Source organism: Trichomycterus rosablanca, chromosome 18, assembly GCF_030014385.1.
Source record: "Trichomycterus rosablanca isolate fTriRos1 chromosome 18, fTriRos1.hap1, whole genome shotgun sequence".
NCBI lineage: Eukaryota > Metazoa > Chordata > Actinopteri > Siluriformes > Trichomycteridae > Trichomycterus > Trichomycterus rosablanca.
In genome coordinates, this window is record NC_086005.1 from 25,616,558 (window position 1) to 25,641,064 (window position 24,507).

Genomic DNA, 24,507 nt, shown 5'->3' on the forward strand with positions numbered 1-24,507 from the left:
ACAAACGGTCGACAACACACAGAGCTGAAGAAAGCAATTTCACTTTACTGTCCATTTATCTCCAAATACAATACAAAACAATACATCAGAATAATAATGTGGATCTTTCCCTCTAATATAAACCGATTGGTTTATAACTAGTAGTGTAACGTTAGACTAGTACTGTAAGTTCAGCCACAGCAGGTAAACGTTCATTCAAACGTGAGTAATGTGTTAAATCGTGACTTACCAGGAAACTCGTGTGGTTAAAAACCGTGTTGTTGATCACTCACATGGGCCTGGTGGCACCTCGATTTTGTGTGAGTGTGTGTGTGTGTGTGTGTGTGTGTGTGTGTGTGTGTGCAAAACGCGTTAAAAGTGGATCTATGGATCTTACGGTGAAATCAAATGAATGTGACGTTTACAAATTGATGTCTAAAGGAAAACGTGACATTACAGGGGCACTTCAGGTACCAGTCAGATTTCGACTGGGGCATATGCCCCCTGGCCCCACCCCTGAATCCACCTAATCAACCTTTCATTCATTCATTCATTCATACATACATACATACATACGTGTTCTTTACTTCTTTAAAAATATGAATGAATATATATATATATATAGAGAGAGAGAGAGAGAGAGAGAGAGAGAGAGAGACAGACAGACAGACAGACAGACAGACAGACAGACAGACAGACAGACAGACAGACAGACAGACAGACAGACAGATATAGTGTGTTTAAGTTTGACAGTTTGCAAAAACACTTGTAAGCAACCGGTTTAACAACCTTACCATCTACAGAGCTTAACATTATTAAAAAAATCATAAAATCCAGAGAAATTTGTGCATAAAGGACCAAAAAGCAGCACTTTATAGCAAATAACATTCCCAGCACTAGATTTTGTTATGCTGGATTATACATGTTATATCAATTCTTCATTTTAAGCCACACACAAAATAATTAAACTTACCCCCCTGAGGAAATGTAATCTGGTTGTATTTTCCAATACATACAAATATGATATACAAATATGTTTTATCATTATCAAAACAGAATAAATCTGGGTATGAAAAATCAAACCCTCAGGGTCGTTCTATACGTCTTTGTCTCAGTGACCTGAGTGATTGTGTCAATCTGACAGCTTGGCAGATGCCAGGAATTGATTTTAATTGTGAGTAATAAATAAGCTCAACAGCACCGTTTGTCAGTTGCTAAAACAGTTTTTGACTGTCCTAGTGTTTAATATGGATTACTGATGTCTGTTTATGGTTGGGCTGCACAATAATACAAAGCTAATAGACAATTTCATTCAGTTTCATTCAAGTTTGTGTCGTGCAAAAAAAACACTCTGCTAAACATAATTTACAAAGATGTATAAAGTTTATTTTGGAATTACAAAATGAAAGTGTAACTCAAAAGTATATTTTATCAAGTATATTAACCAAGCAAGTATAAACAATCAGTTCAAACATATTCAAGCAGTAAATTCTAATGGAGGCTTTCGGAGGGCTTAACTGGATATTTCTGGGGTATTTTAGTCATTATGATTCAAAGTATTCTAAATCACAGAAACAGATTGCTGAATTTAAAAATACTGTATCAAATAAGGTGTTTTTTAATCAAGTTGATGCTTCCCCTTTTTCAAGCCCCTCATACCGACGGTTCAGTCCATTTGTGGAGGTTTAGCAAAAACATGAGGTAGTCTCCTCCAGCTCATGGTAGCCCTGGTGGTTACGTTCTGTAAAAAGACAAAGAGGGCTGTTAGGGGTATAGATTTATTTTTTAGACTGTTTTAAGCCTCCTTTAGAATTTTTATTTCATATAATAAAACCTGATGTTGTTTAATTCCAATTTAGTCTTTAATTACATTCTATGGCCACAAGGCCACCATTAGGGTGTAAGACGGTCTATCTTAAAACCTAAGCATTACTATGGAACCTCTTGTGGCTGAAAATAATCCCAAATGTATTTAATCAGGTTAAGGTCAGGGCTCTGTGAAGGCCACTAATCAGTCATACCATGACCAACATATTGGCTTAAGCCTGTCTCAGTCAACTTGCAAACAAGACACTTTGTTTTATTAGTAATTCTGCTCATGTCTCATCTACACAGATTAATCTTGTGTTCAAATAATGCTTACAATTTGTCATTATGTACAAATTGCTCAATTACTCAATTCCAAAAGAAAAAAAATGGAAACCACTGCTTTCTAGTATTTTTCACTGCTGATTTACGACGGATGTGCGATCACTTGATTATTTTTTGAACATCCCAAATGATGTACACAACTATTCCCACTATCAAGAAGCACTTGAGGAGATAGATGAGACTAACTGTACCACATGTCATGTTCTCCTCCACCAGAGGTCGCTGTTCAGGGCAGTTCTTGATGTTTCCCCTGGTTGCCCCAAGTACAGTCATGATGTCCACAAGGTTGTGTTTGCCCTCCTCTCTGGCCTCCCTCATCTCCTCCTCTAACTCTTCAGCAGCCTCGGCAGCCTCCTCGACCTGCTCCTCGGTCAGCATGGTTTTACCCCTCTGCACTTCAGGTGGCGCTAGTGAACACAGGGCCCTGAGTCGACTGTAGGACTGCAACTGGGCCACGTTAGCCCTCAGGAAGAGGAGAAGCACATTCAGGTCATTCAGCGGGCAGCCTAGTTTCTTCCCGCTAATAAGACCCAGGGCAGGCAGCACCTCGTACAGTGAGAGGAAGCCGGTATCCCAGCAGAAGAGGCGCAGAATGCTAAAGAGGACGATAGGACCCAGCAATACATAAACTGCTCCGTTAGCTATGCTAATGACCTGGAACACGAGCAGGCCACTGATCTTGCACTGAACCAGCTCGGGCACCCAGGTCTGGTCTCGGAGGAGTCCGGTGCGCACGAAGCAGCTGAACTCGTCCTGCAAAAAAGCCGACAGGTGAAAGTAGACCAGATAGAGACAGGCGGCCGTCATGAAGGTAAGCAGGAGGAAGCCACGCAGGAACAGCATGCTGATCAGGAAGTAGGCGCTGTGCTTGCATTGCATGTATCTCTCCAGCAGGGGGTACTCAAAGTAACGCTTCCTCTTGGCTCTGCAAACAGAAAATTATCTACATTACATTTACATCAAATGTCGCTATTTTATCAAAGCGACTTACAGTACTGTGACAGTATATTGTCTAGGCAATTGAGGGTTAAGGGCCTTGCTCAAGGGCTCAACAGTGGCAACCTGGCAGTGGTGGGGCTTGAACCAGCAACCTTTCGATTACTATTCCAGTACCTTACCCACTAGGCTACAACTACAAGTTGTGTTACAACACTAATAGAGATAACGCTAGTAGAGATAACACTTTGGGGCAGCAATCTAATATTCGAGCTCACCTGATTCACCAGCTTGACTGGGTACTCAACAAAACAATTTGGCATGTTTAAGAGAAGGTAGGCTGAAACAATCCTCAAACTATTACACATCCTGGCTGACATGAATGCAGTTTTTACCCGCAAGAGGCAACGTCTCCTCCAAACCCTTGTGTAGGCACCTCAACCAGCCAGCACAGGTTGCATTTTCAGCAGAAATGAGGAACTGTTTTAGTCACCACCTTTAACACAACCAGTTGTGCCTAACGGGTGCCCAGTTAATAGAACAGCTGAGATTGCCACTGACTTGTTAAGCAAGTCATCCATCCATTCATCCATCCATCCATCCATCCATCCATCTAAATCATGTCACAGTTATGGGTTATGCTTGGCCCCCAAAAATGATAAAAACTAGCAAACACTGTAAAAAAACAACAGTTTAGGAATAAAATGGAAGTAAAAACACAAACACATCATGTAAAACAGACCAGCAGTGGTACCAGCATGCTAGTGCTACGGTTCTGTGTGTGGAGCTTGTAAAACTGCATCAACCACAGGCAACTAAAAATATCAAGCCAACAGCACCCTGTGGTCAGGAAATAAGCACTGATGACAGGCTAACTGAGGTTTTTAGGAAATAATAGCTACAGTCTCCAAGTGTACACCTACAAGCTGCACTTCCAAGCTAGGTGTGTCTTAAAATGGCCAGTACTTGTACACTATGTTTAAAATGGTTTTTTTTTCAAAAACTCGTCTGTGCTTTATACACTTCTATATAGTGTTTCACAAAGCCACAAATACTACAGTTACATTTTAGGTGTGGTCATTTTACTCTTGACAGTTCTTCCTGATATGACACTATGTTCTGTTTTACATTTTAAAGTTCCATAAATATTTTTCCATTAAAAAGAACAAAGCAGACACGTTTTTCTGCTTTTCTCACCTTTGCAGCTCTGTCTGAAACGTCTGCAGGTTGTCTGAGTTCTGTTTAAGCTCCAGGATGCTCTGAGCCAAACGTACCGAACGATTGTAAGACTTGTCCAGCTCGTCGATGATAAAGAGCAGGTCCGAGCCAAGGGTCGGCATGGCCAGAAAGCGCCAGATTAGAGCGGGAAGGTACATCATCATCGCCATGATCATCAGGGAGTAAGGGAACATCTAAGACACAGTGAACAGTAAACTACATTTACATTTTTGGCATTTAGCAGACACTTTTATCCAAAGTGACTTACAATTATACTTGAATACAATTTGAGCAATTGAGGGTTAAGGTGCCAACTTGGCGGTGGTGGGGCTTGAACCAGGAACCTTCGGATTACAAGTCAAGTACCTTATCCACTGAGATACCACTGACATGACATTTTTTAAATCCACAATATAGTGTGTGTAGAAGTGTGGCTATGGTAAGGCTACTTTTTGTGTTGATTAGTGTTGTTAGTAAATAGACCCTCACCTTATGTACCCACAGTGAGCGCTCTTCAAAGTTCCCATCTGTGTCGATCTCATAATGCATCAGGGAGTCCCAGCAGTAGGTATCTACATACGCAGCCTGCTTTGATGTGAAGTTGCTGGGAGGAAAACAGCTAATCTGTGGGCCTGAAAGAAAGTGTGAAAGTCTGGTCTGTGTACAGGTAAGTTCATTAACAGGAAGTAAACAAGCAAGCAAACAAAAAAGAAGGATTCAGGTCACTGAAATGGTATCAATACATACTGGAAATAACTCTAGGACTTACAGATGGTCCAGCAAGACTTTGCAATGGTAATGAAACCTAACCTACTGTGTTTAAATAGCACTATAAATAACAGGTTCGGATGAACACCCAGAAATTTTACCAGAATTTGGGCACGGGAGACCTCTGGTGGACAAGGGAGAAACAGCAGTGAGTCTCTGTTGCATCTGAACTGTACCAGTAGTGCTTACAACGTTTCTTAGTGAACACATGCTTCCTGCCTGCCAATATCCCTATTTTATATAGTATGAATAGTATGAAATACTAGTGTGCAACAAGATAAGGAACTGCCTTTCTACCTTCCAAACTACAGGTCACACTTCCTTGGGCTTTTACCTCTTGAGTTTTGTCTATTTTTGTATTTAAGGGGAACACAAGGGAACATGCTGACCTTGTCTGAGATAAGCAGGGACTCCTTGGAGTTATTCTTAGACCATTCCATAGCTTAATTCTTTTACAATTTATTTTAATTGAAGCATAGTTTGCTGCTTTTTCCTAGCATTCAGCCTTTTTCACATTGCTAGAAGGTTAGAGTTAACAGAACTAGCTTGGGTGTGATTGGTCTCTATGAATCCAATGGTTAATTAAATGTGGTTATTTGGTTGACTAAATAATTAAGAAGGCAATTACTTTTTCACACAGGGCTAGTTGGTGCTGGATAACTAGGAAACATATCATCGTTGTCAGAGCTGGTTGGCACAGAGATTATTTCTGTAGCACAACTGTCAGAAACCACAGCAGCAAGAAAAAACACCCAGCAGTGAAACAGACCATCGGTCCAGAAGGGTGGGTCACTACCACTACCACTGAGAAAAGCCAAACTCCTGCTTTTTATAGAGCCTTTAAACAGAGGTGTCTCTCCTAAACTCCTATTTTAATTATAATTATTTTTAAAAATAAGTCTGTTTGGATGCCAAACCATAAGACTCGAACTTAAAAGCTTGAGATCTTAGGAGTGGTGGGCTAGCGCATAAGACCACTGCACCCTGCGAGTACTTTTAAGATGGTCTACTTTCATCTTGTAACCATGTAAACAGATGCGAATGGTCACCAGCAACTAGGTAGGCTGGGAGATTTAGACAATTCGTAAGTAGTATGTGTGGGCCCATTGTGTGCCAAGAAAACAGAGACCATTACATCCATACCGCCATCAGCCTGAACTGTTAACACACAGCAGATTTGTTCCACAGATTCATGCTGCGTATGCCAAATTCTGACCATCCAGTTGTCCAGTTGTGTTATGCTGGTGCCCACTGTAGCTTTAGATTCCTGTTCTCAGATTCTCAGATGACAGAAGTGGATGCTTTTCTGCTCACCACAATTGTTAAAAAGTGGCTCCCCGAGTTACTGGCTCCCCGTCTTCTTTTCAAACAGCCTGGCTATTTTTCTTCAATATCTTTCATCAACAAGGCATTTCAGGCTCCAGAACTGCCGCTCACTGGATGTTTGCTGTTTACCAACCTGCTGTTTTTTATGTAATTTCTATAAACTGTTTGTGAATTTTTTTACGAGATAGTTGCCAACATACAGACCAACCTAGCCTATATATTAAATTTGGAAAACGGTTTTAGATGCTTTCAGCCATACATAAATATATCAGCGAACAAGAATTTAGAAATTTGATGTATAACAAGCTTAAATAAGTGTGTCTTTACCCATGTGCTGTATTTTTACTTTTAAATAGTTGTGTTTACATTTAGAATGCCACACGGGTGCAAGAACTAGCCTTTATTTAACTCTACCATAGTGGCTTTGCTCGTCTGATGCTTTAATTAGCATATCCACTGGTTAGACTGAAACACAGAACTGGGAACGAGCCGGCTGACTGTAATTACAGACCCTTGTCATCTTTCCACGTCTCTCTTAATCATCCTCGTGCCAATTAACATCTGTGTGAGCTGATTGCAGACCAACTCCAGAGGAACTGATTGCAACGTCAGCCGCCTCCACCGAACCGAGAGATTTTTCGAAGCGGAGGAAGGCCTAGAGAGTTCTGCTAATATAGTTGTGTTTAATTTCTAAACCCCAAAACAAATTCTCAAGCAAATCAATTATTAACAGCTGACAAAAATGATTCAATCTGTTTATTCAAACCACATAATATTATTTTAATACTGTTCTGTATATAAATTACTTTTGCCAATGAACTTTGAAATTTTAAATGCCTTATTTTCTCATTTGTGGGTACATTGCTTTAAAAACATTTACTCTAAGTTAGTTACATTTCTACAACATGAGTATCAATCTAATATTTGGATTTTAAATGACTCTGTCATCAGTAGGCAGTTGAGTTAGCACTCGCCTAAATTAGCATTACATCTTGGACCACACTATCCCACATTTATGCTGTCCACTTTTTGTAAAATCCTTAGTTAATCAGTTAAAACTTTGTCTACTTTGTCTACCACCACACAGCGCCACTGGTAAAAACAACTGGCACTCACCAACTGAGACCTCCCGAGCAAATGCTAATGACACCAGCAGTACAGGAAGTCCTACTGACACAAACTTGATGACTTTGTCTAAAGGCAGCTCCAGCTCTAGGTTGCGAAGACGGCTGTCTTTGTCACCATCTCGAAGCAGGGCATCAGACAGGATGGCCTGCGCAGCCGTGTTAGCAATTGACATCTCTCAAACTGTAGTACACACATACATTTCTAATAAGTTTATACTCTATGCATATGTGTCTATAAAGAGCTCCATTGATTGCTGGAAAATTATTTAATTAATTTGAATAATTGAATAAATCTTGGTTAATCATAATAATCATGATGATTAAATACAGTACCTTCAGTTCTCCAGTTGCAGTGAGTGTTCAGTATAAAAAAAGACTTAAAACTCCAGTTGTGCCTCGGTTAGAGACTGTTCAGGGCAAGGACGCTGGCAGGGACTTTAAATAGTGGAGGAGGGTTGAACTAAATGGGAGGATAAACTGGACAGGGTTATGTGCTAATTAAAGGGAATACAGGACTTTTGGAGCCTGGTGGAGCAGCAGCAGAGAGAGAGAGCACTCCAGAGAACTAGAGAGCAATTACAGAGTTACTGAAGAAATAAAAGAGAGAGAAGAAAAATATGAAAGGGTGGAGGCACCAGGGCTGCAAATTTCAAACCTGCTCATCAGGCCTTGGGCACCCATCCACTTCAAACCTGGCCAGCTCTGTGGCTTTTCTGGCCTCTATCATTGCCCTCGCCGTTTCTCCTTTGCTGGTTCGCTGTGCTAGCAAGAGAAATCTGGAAAGGTGCCACTTTATTTAAGAGACGGTTTGAGATTTGGCAAGTTCAGTGACTTAAAAATGGTGTATAAAACTGTACAGAACACTGTGGCCTTTGTGTTTGAGTTTGGTTTACTTTTTAAAGATTGTTCCAGCAATGTTATATTAACATTTATTAACATGTCTAATGATTTTAACAACTAAATAACAATATAGAGCAAAATACAAAAAAAATACAGAATCATATATGAACTGATAATATTATGATCTCAATTAAATTCAATTTGTTTACCAACCAACTACATGTAAATATGTACAGTTCCCATTTCCAAAAAAATTGGGACAAAGAATCTGTGATTTCTTAATTCTCTTAAATCTTTATTTAACTGACAAAAGTAGAAAGAAAAGATTTTCAGTGTTTTCACTGATCAACTTGAATATATTTTGTAAATAGAAACTCATTTAGAATTTGATTTCTGCAACACACTCCAAAAAAAATGGGACACAGGCATGATAAGTGTGAAAAGTCTATATAATATGCAAGCTATGTCATTCCACTATAAGCAGATGAATTATTAACAGGTGAGGGAATCATAATTGGGTATAAAAAGAGGATCCACCAAAGTTTGGCTCATCACTTTGTGCCAAACTTCAAGAGATTTGCCAATCAGGTAAAAAAGAACATTTCTCAATGCAAGCTTGCAAATAATTTAGTCTCTCACCATCTACTGTCCATAAAACTGTGAAAAGATTCAAAGAAATCTCAGTTTGTGTAGAGCAAAGGTTGAAACCACAAATGAATGTGTGTGACCTTTAAGCTCTCAGCTGGCATGGCATGATAAACCGACATGCAACCTGAATCTCTATGCCTTACATTAATTCTATGCAGAAATGCCTTGAAGTTCTCTGTACCTGAGCTCATTTCAGATGAAATGTGTGTCTGGTCAGACTTTGTGAGTCCACAGTCTCAAACATTAAGTTATTTGTGCCAAAGATGAATAGGACCCTACAACTTTTATCAGCGAAAGGTGCAAAAGCCAACGACTGACATGGTATGAGGTTGCGTCAGTGCCCACTGCATGGGTGACTTGCATATGTGTGAAGGTACCATTGATCCAGAGAAGTATTTAGGGATTTTAGAGAGAGACATGCTGCCAACAAGGTGAAGCCCATGATTATTTGAGCAAGACGATGCCAATTTTTATTTGATACACATTACAACAGCGTGGCTTTGTAGACACAGAATGTGAGTGCCTGACTGGCCTGCCTGCAGTCCAAATCTGTCTCCAATTAAAATGCATGGTGCTGAATAAAGACAAGAATCAGATAATGGTGACCACAGACTATTGGGCATCAGAAGTCTCATATCAAGTAAGAACAAAGAAAGAAAAGTGTTTATGAGATGTTCACAAAAGTCAGTAAAAAAGTAGTGTAAAAGTAAAAAAAGTAAGTGTTATTGTATGTTATAAAAATTTATAGATATAGCTAAAATGACAATTAAATTAAAATAGTAACCAAATAATTTCTGATAAAGTACCGAACAGAGTCACTACATGTTATAACCCTTCTGTCCAACACTGGTGATATGTAGTTGTAAGATACAGATGTTGTAATAATTTATTAGAATAAGATAACGACACTCTGCATCCACTAAAATCATCTCTTTTAATTATCAAAAATGGTCTATTGAAACACAATAGATTATGACAACAATGTGTACAAACAAAATAAAAATCTCCCCTATCATTACTTGCTCTGGAAGAACCATTTAAAAAAACGACCAAGAAGAGGATTATGAGAAACATATACTTCACAAGACCAAGTCCAATAACGATCAAGAACAGCTTCGCTCAGCTCTAGACATCACATCAGAACGGAACGGCTCCGTTTGTTTCGAGAACATATTCACAGTTTCTGTCCTTTACAGAAAATACAACAAGGCTTCCCAAAAACTGAAATGCTCTGTAAAACTGTCTTAGTTCCTGCAGGATTTCTTCAGTAAACATATTAGAGAAGTCTAACGGCTGAAAAGACCCACCGGATTGTTTTTATTAATGTTGACATGTTGAAACTCATTCATGCTACCTTTGTTATGAGCAGAAGTTTATCAGATGAAAGTCTTTACATTGCATCAATTCCAGGCAAATGAGAATCCTGTCAAGTGCAATGATCGAAAACCTAAAACATAAATATCAAGCAACTATTCAAATGCATTAAAGTCTAAGAAGTGTGCTTAGTGCCATCAGGTCTTTTATAATGTTTTATTTAATCCTTTCAACATTAGGCCTTGATTTACTAAGATTTTGTGTCTAACACATGCAAGCTTGATACAACCTGCATCGATTGCATGATAATCTACCAACAGCTATTTCTCTTGTTTTGTGGATTGTTCTTTGAACAATATGTAATTTAAGCATTTCTACAACCCCCATATCTAGTAAAGTTTGGACATTTTGTTAAATTCTTGAGCCTGTGCAAAGAAATGATTGTTTTGGCTGAGCACATTGATTATATTTTGTAAATATAAATAAATTTTACCTTTAATACCTGCAACACTCTTAATAAAGTTGAGACAGGGCAAAATGTGAGTGAAAATTACACAGTTTTAAAACATTTCACAATAAGCAGCTAAATTAGTCCCATGTTCTCAAGATTGGGTATAAAAGGAGGATCCTGAACGTGGCAAACTTTGTAGAGAATTCTCATTAATTTCTAAAATAACATTCTCAGCAATCCATTCTTAAGATATGCATATATTGTAGGTGTATCAATATACCATCTACTGCACATAATATTGTGAAAGCATTTAGGGTATCTGGAGAAATTTTGATCCATATAGGGCAACCAAAAAAACAGTCATGAATATCTGTGTCCTTGGCTCAGATGGTATTGCAAAAGAAACCATTATGCTACTCAAATAAATATAAGACATAGTCTAGGAAGTACTTTGAAAAAACATTGTCACGTAACACAGTCCACCGCTGCATCAAAAAAATAAAACCTGAACGTTCATCACTTTAACCTGTCTATAAGCTCAATTTGCACTACTTTTTATAATTGCACTGGTCATACCCACAGACTTTAATCTGCATTAAGTCACTTTACTGTCTCAGCTGTTAATATCGGGACCTATATTTTTCATATTTTACAACTGCATTAACCAGAGACAAGTTTGCTATTCTGTACTTTAAAACAGGGATTTTTACCTGGACGTATGTAGGTATGGCTCACCAAAGTGGGGGCTGACACTATACTTATGTCCACGGTTTTGGAGTCGGATGTCTCACAAGCTCATGGTTATGTGTCCACTTACTTTTGGCCGTATTGTATATATTACTTGTTTAGCACTGCCGAGTCATCAAATCTTTCTGTAGTTAATTTTGTGTTTGCTTTCAGCTACGTATCATCCACAGATGTTTCGAATTTCATCATTACAGCAAATTTTCCAGTCTAGAGTAACAGAATAGATTTTCAACCCACACAACTGAGTTGCTTTTATATTTTATAGACATTACACAAGCAGTGTGTCTCAGTTTAGTCTTATCTGTACCTTTTCTAATGAGTAATTATTGGTAATTACTATCTAGAAAAAAATAAAATAAAATAATAATAATGTGGGTTTTATATTTTACTTAATTATTTTCCCAGTGTCTAACTAGATTATTAAAAAATTAATGTGAGGTAATCTTTTTAAGAATTAAACTCCCTATGGCTTTTAGGAAACCACCCATGGTAAATAACCCGCAGTACACACGCTTACTGCATGCAAACTAGTCCTCTTAGTAAATCAGGGCATTAATGTTGAATACCGTAGCTAGAAAAGTATCAAACCTTAAAAATCATGCCAAGAAAATCACTTGAAAAAGCTGCTGATAACTGTTTCTGTTATGAGACTCCATGTAAAAACTAAAATGATGCCAGGAATTTCATCTACAAATCAAAAATATGCAACCAGATGTAAGTGTGAATGTATCAGGATGGACTGTAAGCAGACCTATTTGAAAATATAATTAAAGTTTCTCTTTAAGCTCCCAGGATTTAATTATTTATTGGTTAATGTGGGTGCATTTATTAAGATCTTAAAAATGAAGGTTAAATTCTGTCCTCGTCCTCATTCACAGCTCAGTATTTGTATTTCAAGTGTCCCTGCTTCATTCCAAAGCACTTCAGTGTCCAGTGGAAATCTCTAGAGCAAGGTTTAAATAAGTCGCCAAGGAGATGAGTCTGTGTCAGTTTAGTCATATCCTGCGCCCACGACGTTGCCGTCTACTCGAGAGCCCCATCGTGATCGAGGTGCAGGTCTCTCCTGCTGGATAGATGCCTCCCTTCATCAGTTTCTTCCTCTTCATCTTCTTCCTCTTCCTCCTCCATTCCTTCGTCCTCTTCTTCCTCCTCGTCTTCGTCCTCCGTTCCGTCCATGGAGTCGTCGGCTCCTGCCAGCATAGCCTGCTGCATTGCCAGCGTGGCCGAGTCAGAGGAGAGCGGCTGTAGGCCGTCCATGCCCAGCGAGCCTAACAGACACACAGATATATATATATATATATATATATATATATATATAAAGGTTATAATATGGATTTATTATATTATATGGCTTAATTTATGTATGTGGTGCAGGAATCACATTAAAAATTTGTTTATATTTACAAATTACAATCAAGTTGGTCAGGCAGAATATTAAAAGTCATTTCTTTGTATTTTGTTCAGTTAAGGCTTCAAGAGAATAAAGCAATAACAGACTCTCAATTTTAAAAAATGTCCCAACTTTTTCTGATTTTTCTTTTTCCAGCGGTTTGTACATTACAAGGCCGAAAATGTGTGGACAACCCTTATTCCCATTATTGAGTTTCAGCCACACCCAGTTGCTAATAAGTGTATTAAATTATATATAATTATATGAATGTACATGCTTTTAATTTTGTGGCAGCATTTTTGGAAGGCCTGTTCCTAATCCAGCATAGAAAGCAAGACCTTTAAAGACTTGGGAATGAGTGTGTATGGTTTTGGATGAGGATGTCCAAAAGGCTCATGGTCAGGTGTCCATATAGATTTTGTTTGTAGCACAACCAACTATTCAGAATTTCTAGTTACTTCTAACTACTAAAATAAAAATCAGAGCAAAATAAACTTCCTTTTTAATGCTATTGTCACTATTGTCTAATTTTAGGACACATTTTCAAACTAAATGTTTACTAAACCCTTTCTGTTGTAATTAGTACAACAGACTAGATGTCTGTGGGATCTAAAGTATGATTAGGAAGCCCAGAGTTTAAGGGACTAACCATCTGAGTTGGACAGATTTTTTAAAAATTCTGAGCAAATTGAAGTTCCTTCTCAATGCTCTCACCTAATTTTAGTACACATTTTCAAGGTAAATCTTTACTAAACCCTGTCTGACGCTGGATTACTGTAATTAATTCAACAAATTAGATGTTTGTAAGATCTAAAGCATGAGTAGGATGCCCAGAGTTTAAGGGACTGACCATCTGAGTTGGTGCCACTGAGAGGTCCATGGCCCTGCAACACTCCTGCCACGATGGAGTCGGGCCAGAAACGCTGTGTTGGTCTGTGCTGTGACTTCATCTTCTTGGTTTTAGGGGCAGGATCAGGATTACTGGCATCAAGCATGGGCTGCAGGATACGCCTACGAGCATTTATGAACCTATTTAAATAAAGAAAAAGACAGAAATAGAGAAAATTTGTCATATCACGTTTCTGAACACTAGATGGCGAAATAATGCCACATAATGCTGTGGAGAACAAAACAGAACAGTAAGTCCCTTTCATACCTAAATGCCATATCAATACCAGGTTACCTGTCACAGGTTACAATTCACACATGCCAGCTCCACACAGGAATGTACTGGTCAGAATCATTTTGCACACTACCAACCCAGTACACACATAACATATAACGATGTCACATTTAATAGATTTGTACAGTTCAAATTACAAATGCTTAAGTTTCTTTAGTCTGCTTAATACCTTATTATTAAAGTGATTCACGACTGGTTCACTCAAATGATTCCTTATAACGACTCCTTACTTGACTATAGACAGGCCATCTCAAATATTTAAATCGACAGACATTCCTCCTATTTTAAATCAGTTTTACATGACAAAGAAGAATATAATAAATTACATATTTAAAATGTAACGTTGAAATTTTTATCTCATGTTGTACTATGAGCTCTGTGTCTGAAAGGATTGCCATTAAAGAAGTGTTGTTGAGTCAATTCTGATTTCTGGCAACCGTATGGATATATAAACGTCCTCCATTTCTCCAGAACATCAAGGAATGTTGGTGGTTGGTGGTCCAGTGATAAATTTACAGAGAGCCAAGCACTGGTAATTCAGTAAAATAATGGGTGCAGTGTACTGCACACAGAGCTCATTTGTACGAAGGATTTGCATTTTGTTTAAAAAATAAAAAATAAATCTTGTTTATGTGATAACTCTTGTCTTGGCAACTGATGTCTTGCTTGTAGAGATCTTCTGTCTATTCCTTCCATTGTTGTTTAATCTTTGTTTGGTCAGTCGTCCAAGGACATCCCGTAGCATCCCGTAGTCTTTACAGATGTTGTTGTTAATGGTCCTTGTCCTTCCTTGTGGCTCTCTGGAATTCATGGTTTGAATTCCTTTAAAGATTTCTATACATCTTGAGTTTGGCCTCTAATTTCTTTTTGGAAACCTTCACTGTATCATTGGTCATCCAATTTGATTTCTTCTCGTTATCCTTCTCCCCAGGTTTTTCTCGGAGTCTTTTTGATGATCTCTTTGAGATCCACCTGAAGCTCCTCTGGTTCCCTGTCAGTTATGTCTGTTATGTCCTGATGTTGTCCTTGAAGACAGATGATATATGTTGTCCAGGTCATCTTTTGGAAGTCTGGAAGGTTTGATTGTTTTTTTTTTTTAGTCTTACTGGACACTTGTGCATCAGAGATTCATGTTCTGTCCCACAGTGACCTTAGCTCCAGGCCACGTCTTTGCAATTTAAATCGAGATATTACTCTACATGTACATGTAACATTACTGTACAGGTACAGAGCTAGATCTTGAACAGTAGATTGCTGTGTCTGTTTATTGGGAATTTTATTACCAACCAACTTTACCTACTTGGTAAATTGTGAAATGTGGAAGGGGCTTGAGAAAATGTAAAATGTTATATTAGAATTTGCTCGTAGTATCTTACCAGTTGTTCACTTGTAATAAGGTAAGGTTTGTTTGTGTAGCAATCTGTCTTTTCTCATCTTCTGTGGGATATGGATGCTATAAAAAATACAAACATGGCAATTTAACTGTCAACCATTTACTTTTATTAAGTACATCTAATAGATCAAAATAGAAAAAAAATCTGCACCTTATTTATTTGGAAAAACATAAAAAATGCATTTAGTCAAGACACAAAATGATGAGTTCTTTGCATTTATTTTACAAACAAAAATATTTAAAGGTAAGGAAGGAAAAAAATATCTTACCATGAGGTGCTGGAACAGCCAGGAGCGCATGATGTTGGTGGCGTGTTTTGGAAGGACGCCCCTTTTGTTCTTCGACTTCTTGTCGTCGCTGTCCAAAAGGGATGAAAGGTCCAAGTTTACCTAAGATCACAGAAAAAACAAGAAAGAGAATGAAGAGATTTAATCCATGTATTTAATCCAATGAAACCATGCCAGTAGGTGGATTGGTTACTATAAACTGCATGTATGTTAGTGTGATTAAACAAGTGTATTGCTTGCACTAAAATTTTGTCTTTTCTAGGCCTCCTCTTAATGTGTATAAATAATTATCTGGCCAAATGTATATGGACACCATTTCTTATAATTATATAATAATCTTATAATTATTGTTATTATTATCAGCTTATTTAGTCACTGCTAACAAGTGCATGAAATCAGGCCTTGCAATGTTTATAGACAACTACTGACAGTAGAGTGAATTGTGTGAAAGAGTTCAATATAAAAACACCAAGATGCAAATCTGTGCCCTGTTAGAGCTGCCTACGTTAACTTCTGGCAACTTCTGGCAGCAACATCAGCACTGTTAGTCCGGATTCGATTTTCATACTCAAGCAGCCACACACCAACCTAATATTCGATATCCATATCCAGTGCCAAGCATTTTTACCGCTGTGAATAAATGCCAACAAGCAAGAAATAAATATAAAACATGATCTAAATTATTAGCAAAATTAAACTTTGGCACTATTAACAAATCTGGGATTGGTAGTCAAACTAAAGCATTGTTCCCAACTGTAAAGTATGGTGTAGGAGATTCAGTAGTCTGGGTTTGGGTTGGACACGTTATTTCCTGTAAACAGAACACTTTGTGAACTGGCAATACACACTAGCAGCTGCTTTTAACCTTAATATATAGCGGCATGAAGACTCAGAATTACAGGATCATGGGAATAGCAAAATATGTTTTTCTTCTTTTAAAAAAGAACCTCACTATAAAAACTCTGGGCAGATGGGGTGAAATGAGAGAAATGGCAGCCAAAATTGGAAGCTAGGAGAAGGAGAGCGTTAGGGAAAAGAGCAAGGTAACAAGATCTGAAAAAGTGAATGTAAGGTAAAAAAAAAAAAAAAAAAGAAAAAAACACAGATAACTTGAGAGACAAGGAAGAGAGCCGGAAGGATGGAGGGATGGTTGTTGCCACGGCAACAAAGAGTCGCCACTCGCTTTTCCTTTGGCAGGGGCATGAATGCCCTCGGTCGCCATAGCAACGCAATCGAAGTAATGATACCTAAAATTAAAGGCGAGAAGGGAGCAAGCGTTTAGGGAGGCCTCTCATCACAAAAGAGCGCCACTGCAAATCTGCGCTCCTTTTAATCAAACTCACATCGGTGCCACCATACCAGCACATTCAGACCGGCGGAACAGCACGGACAATACACACACTCACACAAGATCAGAGAGGAAACGGACGTGTGTGTATGCAAGAATCCACTGTAAAGCTCTCGCAGTCACATGTTTAAGTACACAGACTGGAAATATTTCATTAAGTTAAATATCATAATGCAATTTTTGCCCTAGATAAAGTCCACGGCCATTCTGAGGTTTTTAAAATGATTTCAAAGCCATTTTAAATGAATAATCCAGCACATGTGATAAATAAATGAATAAAAAATATTCAAGCTGTTCCACTTCACATGTAAGGAATGATTCGTTTAATGTGGCGAGTGAAAAGTTATAAAAAGCAAAATCTTCCTGCTGTGTGAAATAAATAAATAAATAATCAACCTCAAAAAAATCTTCACATTATACATGCAGCTGGTTGTCATGTGACTTCACTCCCTCCCCCACATAGTCACACACACACACACACACACACATGGGAGTGTGTGCTCCAGGAAGCAGGGTGAATTAATTTGAGGCTCCATGCAGGGGTATCATTATTGGGAGCTTGTCTGTGATGTAGTCACGGCCTGAGCTTTATTCCCAGCATATGTGTGGAGCAGACTGTGGGGCAGACTGTGGGCCCTGGGTTCTCACCCCACTTATGACTGTCTGAAATAGCCTCCCTTATCTGCTTACTGTGCCACACACACAGAACAGGTTCTGAAACTATACCGGTGTAACCTGTTCTGACTGAGAACCGAGGGCTTGGGCCAGAATCGGTTCTGTTTCCAGTGTGTGTGTGTGTGTGTGTGTGTGTGTGTGCCTTGTTTGTTTGTGTGTGTGTGTTTGTGGTCCATCTCTCACCTGTGTGTTCTGGATCTGGATGGTCCCCTGTGGTAAAGTCTGCGTTAACAGCTGCCCTTGGGAGGTCACCATGGTAACCGGCTGATACATTGTCCCACCTGCGGGAACCGTTCGTAAACACACACACACACAAATACACACACACACGGACACACACGCGCGCACACACAGTAGAAACAGAACCGAATCAATGATCTGATGCCCGAGTCAATATTCTATACCCATATGATACTTAATACTGATATGATATTGAAAACTACTATACTAATCTGACACCTGATACTAAGTCTGTACATTTGATGATACTAAGCCAATATCTTATTTACATCAAATACTGTACTGATCTGAATCTGATTTGATACCCTGACAGATCATACTTGATATTGATTCCATATCTGCTACTAAGCCAATACCCCCTGCTAATCTGATACATGATACTAATCCACCATCTACAGCTGATCAGAAAGCAGAACTAATCTAATACGCGCCACTAATCTAAAACCTGATACTGATCTGAAACATGATACTAATCCGATACCTGCTACTGAGCAATATTCTATACTCATACCTTTCTAATACCTGATATCAAAGTAAAACTCTATATTGATCCAAAATCTGCTATTCTACTGAGCCAATACTTAATACTAATCCACCTTCTACAGCTGATCAGATACCAGAACTCATCTAATACATGCTAATAATCTAAAACCTGATACTGATCTGAAACATGATACTAATCTTATACCTGCTATCAAGCCAATATTTTATACTCATACCTCTCTAATACCTGATACCAATGTAAAACTCTATACTCTGTATATACTGAGCCAAAATCTGCTACTCTACTGAGGCAATACTTAATACTAATCCACCGTCCACAGCTGATCAGATCCCAGAACTTATCTAATACATGCTACTAATCTAAAATCTGATACTGATCTGAAACCTGATACTGATCTGATACCTGTTACCAAGCCAATATTCTATACTCATACCGCTCCATTACCTGATACCAATGTAAAACTCTATACTGATCCAAAATACGCTACTCTACTGAACCAAGCCCAATACACCTACTGATCTGATACATAACACTTAGCCAATACTCATCCACCGTCTACAGCTGATCAGATACCACAACTCAGAACTCAGAACTCTGATACTAATCTAATACCTGCTATCAAGCCAATATTATATACTCATACCTCTCTAATACCTGATCCCAATGTTAAACTATATATTGATCCAAAATTTGATACCGGACCACACATTAGCTTTTCAATACAGATTTAATACCAATAACTAATCCAGTAACCAGTACTGTAATAACTGCACTCTCACCTGACACCACCTGTGAGTTGATGGAGGTCATGGTGACATTGCTCTGAGGCAGAGAGCCGGCCCCGATGCCTGAAGAGTTAACCGAGCTGGACACAGAGGAGAGTGACGGGGACGAATTCTGCAGCAGATCCTGTAGAGAAAAGTTCAACAATAAGATAAATAAAGTAAATTACAGACTCACACTTGACCGCTGATGATGCGTGACAAATATCGCGTTCCTGTGTCACCTGCTGAAGACTGGTGGGCGAGGGGGAATATGGGCCTCCCAGGTCGTTGCGTAGCAGATTGTCACTGTGCATTTTAGTCTTGAGGCAGGTGATGTAGCGATTGCAGAAGTCCTTACAGAGCTCGTTCACCTTCTCCAGCTCCAGCAGGTGGATCCTCAACACCTGGATCGCTTTCACCATCTATCACACCCAGTTAAATAATGTAAAAAATCATGAATAAAATTATCATCTGATCTATACTGGCATTTCCTGATTTCATTGCCATAGTTTACAGCCACACTGTTGGCTACACCTTTGCGACTATAACAGCCTCTACTCGTTCCACTGGAAAGGCTTTTCACAAGATTTTTTTTTCTGCCCATTCAGTCAAATAATCATTAGTGAGGTTAGGTATTATTTTTTGACAACAAGGCCTGGCTCAATACAGGATTCCAATTCATCCCAAATGTATTCAGTGGGTTGAGATCAGGGTTCCCTTCGGGCCACTTGAGCTCCTCCACAAACAAACTTGTCAAAACGAGTATTTATTGACCAGTCATGTAAAAACAGAAAATGCACCTGTAATGAGTGTGACTAAAACATCTGATCTAAATAATTAGAAAGTTATAATAACTAGATTAGAGCTGTCCATAAAGTTTTTGACCATAAAGTGAATATTAATAATAAACCTGTTGCAATAAGTGAATTATGTGTTTGGTTTAACAAGTTTTACTTACATTTGGTGTATTTAAATGTATAATTAGACAAAACTTTTCTTTTCTGGTCCCGCTGTAGTTTACAAGATGTAACATAAAGCCTCCAAAAGGGGGCATTCACCTATAAGTTTATTTAATAATTATTATTTTTCTCTGCGACCAATTATTTCGGCTTTGAAAAACCTTGGTTTAGGGTACTCAGAATTCCTCCCACCTCCAAAATGCATTCCAGTAGGTGAAAATAAGACCAAATAAACAAGTAAGTTGTGCCTTATAATGGACTGGTGCCCTATTCTTATTCACCTTAAATACTCTGGTTACACTGATTAAAAACTAGAATGTATCCTCCTCTCTGCAGCACATACAGTTTGCCTCAGTACCTCCACACTGGGTCCGTTGAGACTATCCATTCTTTTTTCTTAGACTTGGATGTGACTAAACGCTCCTTCAAAGTCGATATTCAAGGACAACCAAATGGGCTTAAAAAACGCTTCGCCAAGGAGGAGATAAATCTGTCAATTACTGCAGCGTGTTCTGTCAGGGCACCGTGCCATCACTCGCCCGGGATAAACGTGGTAAGGAAGGGGCCCGGCGCCACCAGCCCGTCGTAAAGCACACAGATGCGGAGTTAATTGACTGAGCTGCGCTAGTCGGCCGAGAGCCCTGGTAATGACGAGCATTGACCTTTTCCCCACTTTCTCATTTGCCTAATTTCTAATTACTGCTAGCTGTCAGGCAGAGAGAGGAGGAGAGACGGAGAGAGAAAAAAGGGTTAGAAATGAATATGATAAATGTTTTACCCTGCAGAATTTAGAGCTGATCCACCATACTCAACAGAAAATGTTCACGTTAGTGTCACATGACCCCCATTGTTGCCCTATCCTTAAAAACTATGCAAGAAAAATTTATTTTAAAAACAAAAGTATATGTCTAAGATGTTCTATGTATTTGCTAATACACTAGGCCACCGTTGCAGAGTATCAGCTCAGGTTTGAGTCTCAAGACTGGGGGAAGAAAGGCTGGATGGGGCATAGCCTTTGTGCCATCACAACAGCAATTCCTTTTGCCAGGTCAAAATGCCAACTTAAGTATCGTACTACCGTGGCCAGCAAGATGTCATCGCCAGGGGGATTAAGTTCATCCAAATTGGGACAATGCAATAAGGGACAAAAATGTTAAACATACAATCCATTTTTGCTTTAACTTTACTAAGAATTGCATTCTGTAAAAACAGAATTATATTTATACTGTAATTATGTTTTCTCTGTTTGGAATTAAGTACCACTGGCTTTACCTAAGTAAAGGTCTGTGGACCACAAGAGGGCGCTTTAAGGCCCAATTTTAAGGTCCACGACCTAGTGATGGAGAAAACTTAGACATGCCAGCGTTTCTCTGGCACTATTCTGGTGATGCTGGAATTAACCTAACATATAAACACGGACAACCCTTGAAATGGATGTGCAAGTGCCCATTACTGAAAAAAAAAAGAGGACGGTCTGGTAGTTACATTTCAAGCTTTTTTTGGACTGACCAGGTTGTCGAGTTCAGGGTCCTCGCTGAAGAAAGGCTTGCGCTCCTGCTCCTGTTGGTGCACAAAGTTTTCAATGTCGACATCGAAGCTGGCTGAGGTGATGCACTCGGAGCCCTGTGTGGCCTGCTCACACTTCTCAAACAGCAGAGCCAGCAGTGGGAACAATGGGTGCCTGTGGGAGACAGAGACGGGACATGTCTTTATGGACCTTGCTTTGTGCATGGGAGTAGACTCAAACCGTTCAAGACAAATAAATTATTGGGAATTAATTATATACATGTGTGCAATGGTGGCTGAAACACCTGAACTCAAAAATTAATAAGTGGTATTTACATACACTTGACCATTTCAGTGTGTGTGTGTGTCTATCCATGAGTGTTTATTACTATTGTGTGTCCGGATGTGTGTTTGTACTAGGAGCTTGAGGCTACACAGGCTGGGTGAGGAGATCCTGCTCTGGCTGTAACCCACCGCTCTCATTTGCAGCCTTTAATAGCCCGCTATATTAGACTCTAATCTGCCTGATCCCAATTTAATGCGGCTCCCTCCAGTCAGCGTGAGGTGAATACTAAACAGGCTTGCACCGAGCACGCAGACGTCTTGCGCTCCCTCTGGGCTCGTATGGCTCTCCTCCACTGCAACAGCCACTCTTCTTCATCTCCTTCTTTTATATTTTCCCCAGCAGCCAAGGTGCACCCTGGAGGAAATGGGTACATTTATCTCTCCCTATTCATCCCCTCTAAGCTCTGGATCATAACCCCTACACAGCCTACAGCCACAGGACGATATCAGGTCAGTCCCACAAGAGCTGTTTTTAACCCAATCAGTTTGAACCCTAAATTCTGGATATTCAAATAGACCAGTGAGGGATCTGAAAAGGTACCTGTCGTATCTTTACTGATACTCACTATGGGATCATTAGGAACCAGAATGGGCTTTATAGTAAAAACAGAAACAGGGTAGCAGACAAACATCCTAAACTATTGGTTTATTCTTTGTTTGTTGAAGAGTCAACTCATCAGCATCTGCTAAATTGCTTTCTGCACATTTATGAGTCTATAAGGATCATGCACCGAGGGCTGGGGAGTGCTAAGGAGCATATTTAATATGTGTGTAATAATCAGACCTGTGCAAAAATAGCACGCCCACATTTCCAACTGGGAGAAAAGCTTAATAACATCTTCGAACATGATGTAAAAGCTAAAGCTCTAAACAGCTGTAAATATGCCAACCGAATAAAAAACTTTATTTTTATTTTCTTTAGCTAATCTACACTCGTTTATTTAACTCGCAATTCCCGACATCAATTACACACATACAAAGGCATTTTGCTGCATTCTTTCAGAGCCTTGATGTCAAAAGTAAGCCTAAATTGGTCATTTGGAAATAAAAAGTAGATTTTAAGCTTTTGATTGTCTCACTAAGAAAATTATGTTTAAAAATTATTTCTTTGCATTTCTTACTTTCTTGGGACTATACTAACAACAAACAATTAGTATATACTGTATATATATATATATATTTTTTTTTTACTAGTGCACACAGTATTTCTTAATGAGCCTCTACCAAACATTTGAGATGATCACAAAAATTATGCAACTTTCATGGATGATTTTTCAGCTGCTTGCATGATGTTAACATCTAGGTTAGAACCATCTTAAATACAGCTTATTTTTACCCAAGTATTTAGACTCAAAGTAAGCTCAACCAAATGGTTAAGCAGACCATTAAAGGGTTAAAATGCCTTAATATGCCGTTCAGAAATATTGTTCTTCTGCCATTCTATAATAGCCAGTTGGCTTGCTGCCTCAAATCTTGTGTCACACATCGATTTTTAAAGATGTATTTAATGGCAGCCAGACTTGTCCAAATACATCACATTTGCAAGGTGATACGGAAGCACAGTTTGTAAAAATAGGGTTTGGGTAGCTGAGTTCAACTCAACACATTCAGAAGGTGGATTGACTACTTCAGTAACCCTGAGCTGTAGGTAAGTATGTAATCATGTGGGTTTATGATGCCCAGTAATGAACTGATGCCCAGAGTCACTGCAAAACTAAAGTTATTCTGACTGATCACATGACCTAATATAATTAATTATTTGTTCTGATAAGGGGCTAAAAAGGGGTCACTGAATGGTTTAAAAGGTGGAAAAACAGATCTCAAATCTCAGCCAAATGAAAGACCTATTTTGGTACAACCACATTAATACTGGCAGATTTAAAGACCTGTTTAATTAGTTGTACATTCTCCAACCTGTTAGCAAAATCGAATCTGAGAAAATAGAACCTAGGTTTTAGATAAATGCAAGACGAATGGTTCTGTCCCTCCAGTTTACCATGAGCTTGTTAAATGGCAAGGTGTGTTAAACTTGTGCTCATTGTGGTTAAACGTTTTTCACTGATAAAGCCTTTACATCTCACTGTATATCCTGCAAAATCCTGCAAAACCACAGGACCTGCACAGCTTTGTGTTAAAATAAGCTTAAACCACTTATATCTGAATATCTGACTCCTAAAACCAGCTGTTCTCAGTAAAAATCTTTTATACTTTGCAAATCACTAATAACTGGATTGCGTGGTTTGTCGTTTTCAGCAAGAATTTCACTAATCTGCCTCTATTAAACTGTGGCGCAATGGTTAGAAATAAAAACACACGCCTGCAGCTACAACCCTGCAGTTTAAATTATGCAGCAGAGTGTGAGGTATTCATGCCCTTGGTTAAAAACCTAAAAACAGGCCATATCTGC

At 38.9% G+C, this 24,507-nt stretch overlaps 1 protein-coding gene across 1 annotated transcript in view; it reads right to left on the bottom strand.

Moving 5' to 3' along the window:
* Positions 1-1,430: 1,430 nt before the first annotated feature.
* The window catches only part of pknox2 (pbx/knotted 1 homeobox 2), a 70,729-nt gene continuing 47,652 nt past the window's right edge, over positions 1,431-24,507 (bottom strand). Inside the window, exons 5-17 of the mRNA XM_063013792.1 lie at positions 21,759-21,930; positions 19,533-19,712; positions 19,306-19,435; positions 17,965-18,062; positions 15,741-15,860; positions 15,455-15,531; positions 13,746-13,924; positions 12,532-12,773; positions 7,495-7,678; positions 4,774-4,916; positions 4,264-4,478; positions 2,322-3,055; positions 1,431-1,720 (exon numbers count right to left, since the gene is read on the bottom strand). Of these exons, the coding sequence (XP_062869862.1) occupies positions 1,665-1,720; positions 2,322-3,055; positions 4,264-4,478; positions 4,774-4,916; positions 7,495-7,678; positions 12,532-12,773; positions 13,746-13,924; positions 15,455-15,531; positions 15,741-15,860; positions 17,965-18,062; positions 19,306-19,435; positions 19,533-19,712; positions 21,759-21,930 (2,530 nt within the window). The 3' untranslated portion in view covers positions 1,431-1,664. The remainder of the gene's footprint in view (positions 1,721-2,321; positions 3,056-4,263; positions 4,479-4,773; positions 4,917-7,494; positions 7,679-12,531; positions 12,774-13,745; positions 13,925-15,454; positions 15,532-15,740; positions 15,861-17,964; positions 18,063-19,305; positions 19,436-19,532; positions 19,713-21,758; positions 21,931-24,507) is intronic.